The 9,273-nt window shown below is 42.4% G+C and overlaps 1 protein-coding gene across 1 annotated transcript in view; it reads left to right on the top strand.

The window, feature by feature from the left end:
• The window catches only part of CREG1 (cellular repressor of E1A-stimulated genes 1), a 13,300-nt gene extending 4,314 nt beyond the window's left edge, over window positions 1-8,986 (top strand). The window contains exons 2-4 of the mRNA XM_011933394.1: window positions 1,862-1,981; window positions 3,716-3,900; window positions 7,708-8,986. Of these exons, the coding sequence (XP_011788784.1) occupies window positions 1,886-1,981; window positions 3,716-3,900; window positions 7,708-7,711 (285 nt within the window). The 5' untranslated portion in view covers window positions 1,862-1,885 and the 3' untranslated portion in view covers window positions 7,712-8,986. The remainder of the gene's footprint in view (window positions 1-1,861; window positions 1,982-3,715; window positions 3,901-7,707) is intronic.
• Window positions 8,987-9,273: the final 287 nt, after the last annotated feature.

Below are 9,273 nucleotides of genomic sequence, written 5' to 3'. Positions count from 1 at the left end.
ATAGAGGACAGCTTGGTGGCTCATGCCTGTAATCCCAACACTTTGGAAGGCTGAGGTGGGAGATCACTTGAGTCCAGGATTTTGCTCCCAGCCAGGGCAACATAGTGAACCCCACGTCTACAATAATTAAAAAAAACATTAGCTGGGTGTGGTGATGCACACCTATAGTCCCAGCTACTCAGGAGGCTGAGATGGGAGGATCACATGAGCCCTGGAGGTCGAGGCCACAATGAGCCATGATTGTGCCACTGCACTGGGTGACTGCCTGGGTGACAGAGTGAGACACTGTCTTAAAAAAAACATTGCAGGCCAGGTGCGGTGTCTCACGCCTGTAATCCCAACACTTTGGGAGGCTGAGGCGGGCAGATCACAAGGTCAGGAGTTCAAGACCAGCCTGGCCAACATGATGAAACCCTGTCTCTACTAAAAATACAAAAATTACCAGGCATGGTGGCACACACCTGTAATCCCAGCTACTCAGGAGGCTGAGGCAGGAGAATCGCTTGAACCCAGGAGTCGGAGGTTGCAGTGAGCTGAGATCATACCACTGCACTCCAGCCTGGGTGACAGAGCAAGATTCCGTCTCAAAAAAAAAAAAAAAATTGCAGTTATCTGGGTTGGGAGTGAGGCCTGTTTCAACATTTTAACCCAAATCAGCATTTTAACAAGCTCTCCAGGCAGGTGGTTCTTCAAAAACACTGCCTAAGGCTGGCCTACAAATTACTATCTAGACTCCTTAACTTGGGTTTGAGCCCTCTCCACTTCCAACCCCAGCCTCCTCCCGTAGGAAGGCCCCTCTTTCCAGCAAATCAGGTTTCTTGGTACTCTTTATCAAGTCTTAGGCTCACCCAGTTCTGTGTTTTTTGTAGTCAGCATCTCCTCTCCCTGTAATACATCCTCCCACCTTCTATCCTGGTTTTTAATGTATTATAAAGCCCCTTATAGTTCCTCTATCACTCCAGTCTATGCTGGACGTACACTTTTGTTTATGTCTGCCTTTTCAACCAGATTCTAAACTCACAGAGGCAGTTTACCTGGCTGTCCCCCTCCCCCTTTTTGGTCTCCTGTGGTGCCTTGCCTAATAGTTTCTAGACAGTGACTATTTGGCTAAATGATTTCAAAGAAATCTCTTTATGACTCTCTGTTCTGATGGATCACTGTGAAATGGCACAATTCTCCACACAAGACACTTAGAGCTTAAAGAGCTAAATAGTCTAAAATGCAATGTGTGAATTTTGCTATCATCTGTCAACAATGCCTTTTATGAAGTCGATTTCTGAATAAGAAGGCATTAAGAATTTTACTTGTGTTACTTTTTGAATGTGGGATAAGACTTACTGTTACTGAAGCAGGAATGAACAACTTCTCCAGTTTTGAAATCACATGACAGTTTCTGCTAATATAAGATAACCAAGCAGCATGATTCAGCTACTTTCTTGCTTAAATCGCATAGTTAGCCAGTTGAGCAACTGTGGTGTATTAGAGTTTATGGTTCTGTATTAGAGTTTAACCCTTTAAATCTTTCAGTGAAGCCTATAGAACAGCCTTGAATTTGAGTGTCACTATAATTATAATTCTTCTGATGAATATGGATTAAATTCAGGGTTTCAGAAAAAGTATATTGAAATAATTTTTACCAAGTCAGTTAATTTTAAATATGAAACTCCCCCACCCACTTTGGGGAGTGGTCGGGATACTATCCAAGTATTATTTTCCCCTGAGTGGAAGGTGATGTTTTACAATTCATTGTTTCATGGAAGACCAGTCAAGTTCTAGGGACACCACGTATGCAACTTTTGAAATTTACTACCTCTCCAGAAACCATATTTCACATGAGAGGATCTTCATTTTCTCTCTACAGGAGAATCCATATGCTACACTGACCATGACTTTGGCACAGACCAACTTCTGCAAGAAACATGGATTTGATCCACAAAGTCCCCTTTGTGCTCACATAATATTGTCAGGAACTGTGACCAAGGTAAGTAGTTATCCTACAGGAAGGGAGATAGTTTCAGAACACCATCGTATTCACAATGAAAGAATAAATCTTTTTTCTTTTGAGACAGAGTCTCCCTCTGTCTCCCAGGCTGGAATGCAGTAGTATGATCTTGGCTCACTGCAACCTCTGCCTCCTGGGTTCAAGTGAGTCTTGTGCCTCAGCTTCCCTAGTAGCTGGGATTACAGGCACGCATCACCACACCCAGCTAATTTTTGTATTTTTAATAGAGATGGGGTTTTACCATGTTGGCCAGGCTGGTCTTGAACTCCTGACCTCAAGTGATCCACCCACGTTGGCCTCCCAAAGTGCTGGGATTACAGGCGTGAGCCACCATGCCTGGCAGAATAGATCTTTTGAGAGTGAAATGCAGTTGATTTGTGAATGCCATGCCCAGTCAGGACATGTTCTATTCTAATAGGTGAAGTAATTCCATGAAAACCAAACGTTTTAATAAGTTGTTTTCATATAGGTGTCAAATAAGATATGAGGAAAATGAATGATTTTCTGAAACCAAGCAGATGTAACAACTATGAAGCTCCTGTATATAAAGTTATTCTTACTAAAGAACATCTGGTTGACCAAAGCCGTCTACTCTCCATTACATTTTACATTGGTATAATGTTTTTTCATGTCTGGACTCCTTGTCTCCATATTTTAACAGTGGCTTAAAGCAGAGAAAACATTAAGTAGGGCAACCAGAGGACTGTCCATTACTGAAAACTGGAAGTGAATTTAGTTTGGATCACCTGCTGAAGGGAAGAGGTCAAATACAATCTCAGGAAGAGCAGTGGGCACGGTGTCAGGAGTGCTGATCTGATTACCCAGCCAGCAGATTTGCTTTTTGACCGTGTCAATCATTAATCATTATGACAAGTGTTATTTATGGTCTGAAAATTCTTTGTGGATGCATCTCTGTAGCTGAGTGTCCTTCACTGGCAGGAGAAAGATGGAGGAGCAGCACATGCTTTTGAGTTCTGTTCTGTGGCTTCCAAACATTTTTATCCTTCAGTACATTCATCTGTATGTTTAACATGTCCATGTTATGGGGTAAATATGCTAGACATTACATGTCTTAGGCACCAGTAATGTTACAGTACTTAGTGCTGGGTATTCTAATAGCTCAAAATGCCTTTTTACCAATGGAAGTTGGTATTTTACTTACAGTGGTTTCCCACTTCGTTATATCTGTTTTCACCAACAATTGAAATCTTTATTCTCTGCATTCTTTACATTTCCTTGTTTTCTGCATTCTTTACATTTCCTTTGTTTTCTCTTGATTCCATAAGGTTAAGACCAAGATTTACAACTAAGTAAACTCTTAGGATTTATAGAATGCTAGAATCACACATTCTTTTTTTTTTTTGAGGTGGAGTCTTGCTCTGTCACCCAGCCTGGAGTGCAGTGGCACGATCTCGGCTCACTGCAAGCTCCGCCTCCCAGATTCACACCATTCTCCTGCCTCAGCCTCCCAAGTAGCTGGGACTACAGGCGCCCACCACCATGCCTGGCTAATTTTTTGTTTTTTTGTGTTTTTAGTCGAGATGGGGTTTCACCGTGTTAGCCAAGTTGACCTCGTGATCGCCCGCCTCAGCCTCCCAAAGTGCTTGGATTACAGGCGTGAGCCACTGCGCCCGGCCAAATCACACATTCTTAACAAATGAAAAAATGAAGTGTTACTGCTATAAGAATGTTTATTTCATATATGTCCTTTAGGTGAATGAAACAGAAATGGATGTTGCAAAGCATTCGTTATTCATTCGACACCCTGAGATGAAAACCTGGCCTTCCAGCCATAATTGGTTCTTTGCTAAGTTGAATATAACCAATATCTGGGTCCTGGACTACTTTGGTGGACCAAAAATCGTGACACCGGAAGAATATTATAATGTCACAGTTCAGTAAGTACATCTTTCACCTAAGATTGCTGCCCTTACAGCCATCCTCAGCCTTCTAAAGCAAGGGGGGTTTAACCATTTCATGTACCCTGGACCCCCTGGATAGTCTGGTAAAGGCAGTGACCCCTTCTCAGAATAATGTTTTAAACACATAAAATACATAGAATTAAAAAGAAAATCAACTATAATGAAATACATGTATAAAAATATTTGTAAATATGTGATGTAATAATTCATTGTTTTATTAATTAATATATTAAATATAAGATCTAGTAATGCATCTATTACTTTTTCTTTTTTTTTTTTTTAAGACAGAGTCTTACTGTCACCCAGGCTGAATGCAGTGGCACCATCTCAGCTCATTGCAGCTCTACCTCCTGGATTCAAACAATTCTTGTGCCTCAAGCCTCCCAAGCAGCTGGGAATACAGGCACAGACCTCCACACCCAGCTGATTTTTTGTATTTTCTTAAAGACAGGGTTTTGCCATGTTGCCCAGGCTGGTGTCTAACTCCTGAGCTCAAGCAATCTGCCTGCCTCAGCCTCCCAAAGTGCTAGGATTATAGGCATGAGCCACCGTGCCTGGCCTTTTCTGTGCTTTTAAAGTAGTGAGGATTGAAGATAATATTTTAAGACATCTGCAACACCTGTAACATGATATGAAAGTATCTGTGATTTCTCTATTTCTGTTGGAGACAGTCACAGATATGCCGTCACCCTGTGGTTTATTCCCTACATTCATTATTGAAGGAAATGATACATTTCAGTTAGAGCCTAATGAAAATGAAAAAAAAAAATTTTGAGCCAAGTTCATAGACCCCCTGAACTCTGTCTACAGGCCTGGATACCAGGTTGAGACTCCATTTTAAGGCTGTGCTTGTTGGACCCTGGACAGAGCCCGGTTATGACCCACGATGGCATTTTCTCATGAGGCTTAGACTCAGGTGCTCCTGGACTGTGAATGTCCTTCATCTGAGTCTGAGCAAGTAACCCCATCCCATCAGCCCCAGTACTACAGATGCCTGTGGGGATTGTGGTTTATCCCGCCAAGAAGTGCTTGGAAGGGAGGAGGCTGAGACAAACGAGGCCATGGAAGAAAATGAAGCCCAGGACCTAAAGACAGAAAGGGAAAGGAAAGAAGAGTGTAATCAGAGCCTTTGGAGTTAGTTCAGGGTTCAAATGAAGGAATACAAGGGACTGGTGCTTCTCTCAGGTGACACAGGGAATTCTGGCATATCTGGGGAGGTGATAAGAACAGTAACAATAACAGCTAGTGTCTGTTGTTTATTACTGGCTGGCTGCTGTACTGGATACTTTTCATGTGTTAACTCATTCTATTCTCACCGCATCCCTATCTTGCGCAACCTTCCACTGCAACAAGTAGGTGCTGTTTTTCTCATGTGTGAAATGGAAAGCTGATGCACAGAGACGAAACTGGACTAAAGGCTTGCAGTCAGGAAGTGGTGGTGCTGGGATTCAAACCCCGGTATTCTTGCTCCAGAGCCATCACCTGACTTCTGTTCATGATGCTGTACTTCTCCTCTGGCTGCCTCACTGGTAGCTGGCCAGGCTCCTAACTCAGTGTAATTTATAATGCACATTCTGCTTGTAATGACTGACTGCTGTTTCAGGAGATTATGGTGATGATACTAAGGTAGACTTGTAAGTTGTAGGTCATTTGAGGGCTTACATTCTTAGCATTTATTTAATCTGTGTCTTTTTCAATTGTAGAACAGTTCCATGTTGAACTATTGACTCCCTACCATGATTGGAAATTTCTTGACACTGAAACTCAGTTATGTTTTGTTTCTATTTTTAAAAAATTCTGAGCAGGGCCTAGGACAGTATGTGTCACAGAGCAGGTGTTTAGGAATGATTGTCTGGCTCATTACTTGAGGCAAACACTCTCACACTCTGTTGGGATAAAGAATCCGACAGTCCTGGTGCTTGTTTTGCTGCTGTGCGTGCAGGAGAGGCACGGGCCTGTGATCGTCTTCTGGGCTGGCGAAGCCATCTGACTTCGTAGGAATAGAGGGGCAGCAATTACAACTTTATTCCCCGGCAACAAATTATCAGGATGACTGTTAAGAATGACAGGCCTGCTCTTTGAAGTTAGTTTACTTTCACAGGACATAATATCTGAAGCGCAGTTATCTTTGTATAAATAACATGCCCAAAGGCAGTGCCTGGTTTAATAACAAAATAAAACTGTTTTCCCATAAGTCTTCACACTGAATAAGTGAGTACAACAGATACTTTTGAGGTTCCCACTTTATTATACAGACAAAGAAGCACTTTTCTGCAGCACAGAGATAGAACATTTTTTCCTTGCCCTGAGAGGAGGCCCAAAGGCTAGAGCAGGATGTGACTCTTCTGAGGCAGTGCACCAGAACCTGAGGGATGGGCAGTCTGCTAGGAGTTGTCCATCACCAAGTCTAGGAGTGCCCCCACTAATCCCACCCACCAGGTTTGCCATCAGAGCTGTTTAATAGTCCAGGGAGTGTACAGTGATATCTGTGAGGACCAGAGCCCCCATCTTCTTGGGGAACCACTCACAGGGGCCTCACAGGCATTCTGGAGCTTCCCCCCCTTGGCAGGCACTTTACTTGGCTTGTCCAGATGGGTTTTGGAAGTTATCATTCCTCCAAATACCACAAAGCCCTCTGCATCTGAAATCTGTTTCACACAGATGGAGACTGCCACTTGTGAGAGCTGATAAGGAGCTTAACTGAATGTGGTTTGTCTCATTGGACTGTTGGGTGAAGACCCCGTGAGCATGTTTGCATGCTGAGTGGAAGGCTTAAATGTCTACACGAAGCATTTGCAGGCACCCTGGAATAAGCAGTTCTTTTTTTTTTTTTCAGACAGAGTCCCGCTCTGTTGCCCAGGCTGGAGTGCGGTGGCGCGATCTCAGCTCACTGCAAGCTCCGCCTCCCCAGTTCATGCCATTCTCCTGCCTCAGCCTCCTGAGCAGCTGGGAGCACAGGCGCCCGCCACCACGCCCAGCTAATTTTTTGTATTTTTAGTAGAGGCGGGGTTTCACCGTGGTAGCCAGGATGGTCTCGATCTCCTGACCTCGTGATGCACTAGCCTTGGCCTCCCAAAGTGTTGGGATTACAGGCATGAGCCACTGCGCCTGGCCAATAAGCAGTTCTTATAAGCATAAGCATTGCTTCCGACCACTGTTAAGTCTGGACAGCAGCATGTTTGTGCTAAGCCTCATTTTATCTCCTCTGGCGCACATCCAGATATTTCCTAGCAAACACACAGGTAACAAAAGGTCATGGATTACAGACTTGCCTAGTCTCGATACTTAGAGATGGATTTCCTGGTTGGTGGCAGCAGGAAGGGGGAAAGTTCACCTCCCAGCTGGGGTCAGTATTGCTGGGCAATGGCTAATCACTGCTTTTCTGCCCTGATGTTCAGGACCCCTTCTGTTCTCAACTATTTTTGTCTTTAAACCTTCAGATATTCTTAAATGAGATAATAGCAGCAGCCACGGCAATGGCCTGCTTCTTGCTACATCCTAGTAGAGTTCATCAAAGTGTGTCAGAATCATACTTGGAAAGGAGGGTTGCTTGTTAAAATGAAGGTTCCTAGGCCCTACCCTCAACCTATTGAAGCCAAAACTCAGGAATCTGCATTTTAACAAATCCAAGCAGTTCTTTAGTATATTCTGGTGGCTGAAATGAACTCCAAATCTTATTTTAGATCAGAAATTTTATCTAGTCCTTCCCTAGGATGAATTCATTTTTAAAATGTGTTAACCCAGTTTAACAAAATAATTCTTCCTCTCTGTTCCCCTTTCTAGGTGAAGCAGACTGTGACGAATTTAGCAACGCTTACGAGGTTTCTTAAAGTGGCTCATACACACTTAAAGGGCTTAATGTTTCTCTGGAAAGCATCTCAGAATATTAGCCAGTTTTCTGTCACATGCTGGTTTGTTTGCTTGCTTGTTTACGAATAGAGTTGACCTGTTACTGGATTTCTTGGAAGATGTGGTTGCTACTTTTTTCATATTTTGAAGCCATTTTCATAGAGAAATATCCTTCACTATAATCAAATAAGTTTTGTCCCATCAATTCCAAAGATGTTTCCAGTGGTGCTCTTGAAGAGGAGTGAGTACCAGATTTAAATTGCCCATTGGCATTTGAAGGTCCTTGAGTATGTGTTCTTTATTCCTGGAAGCCACTGTGCTGGGTAGAGTGCGTCACTCACCACAGCTGCCTCTCGAGCTGTCTGAGCCTCGTGCAAAAGAGTGGCCCCCATTATGGTGCGCCTGAATAAATCTTGCCTAGATAGACAGACAATGATGAAACTCAAATGGAGCTTCCTACTCATGTTGATTTATGTCTCACAATCCTGGGTATTGTTAATCCAACATAGGGTGAAACTATTTCTGAGAAAGAACTTTTTGAAAAACTTTTTACACTCTAAAGTGATACTCAGAACAAAAGAAAGTCATGAAACTCCTGAATTTAATTTCCCCACCTAAGTCGAGACTGTATTATCAAAACACATGTGCACACAGATTATTTTTTGGCCTCAAAACTGGATTACAAAAGAAAGAGGAGAAGAATATTTTGTGTGTTACTGGTATTCTTTTATAAGTAAAGTTTACTCAGCATGGACCAGCTTCAACCAGGGACAAAATGCCCTCCCAAACCACTCTCCACAGCTTTTTAGAAATACTGCTACTCTTAACAATTACCTAAACCTTCCTCAACTGCTCCAAATCTCTTAATAGCTTCTAGTGCTACAACGATGAAAGGTCACCAGAGGGAAGAGAACGTAGCATTAAAAGAATCACATCTTCAGAAGAGAAGACACTAATATTATTACCCATATACATGATTTCAGAAGATAACATAAGTTTCCTCTTAAAGAGGAAATGTCAGGAATCAAGCCACTGAGTCCTTAAACGGCAAAGAGAAAAGTTGAATATGAGTCATTGTGTCTGAAAACTACAAAGTGAACTTAACAGAGATCCAGCAAACAGGTTCTGTTTAAGAAAAATAATTTATACTAACTTCAGTAAAATGGACTTCTTATTCAAAGCATCAATAATTAAAAGAATTATTTTAATGAAATGTGTTGGATTTGTTTTCTTAAACATAGACATGAATATTTATTATACTTTGTTTTATTGTCTACCATCGAAATAGCGTGCTCGTAAGTCAGTCACTGGCTGTTTCGAAACTTGAAGTGAATAATACCACTCTTTCCAATTGGCAAAAAGCTCGTATGTCCTAAAATTCTGGGCATGGCCAGAATCTAACCTTTGTCACAGGTTTTGCCTCAGAGATTTGGTTGCCACTGTAACTTGTGATAGAATTAGGTTGAGGGCTGGCCGGGCGCAGTGGCTCACACCTGTAAT

The sequence above is a fragment of the Colobus angolensis genome, unplaced genomic scaffold (assembly GCF_000951035.1).
Source record: "Colobus angolensis palliatus isolate OR3802 unplaced genomic scaffold, Cang.pa_1.0 Scaffold126, whole genome shotgun sequence".
Classification (NCBI taxonomy): Eukaryota; Metazoa; Chordata; class Mammalia; order Primates; family Cercopithecidae; genus Colobus; species Colobus angolensis.
Note: the sequence above shows the minus strand (reverse complement) of the source record. Positions and strands in the feature narration are given on the sequence as shown.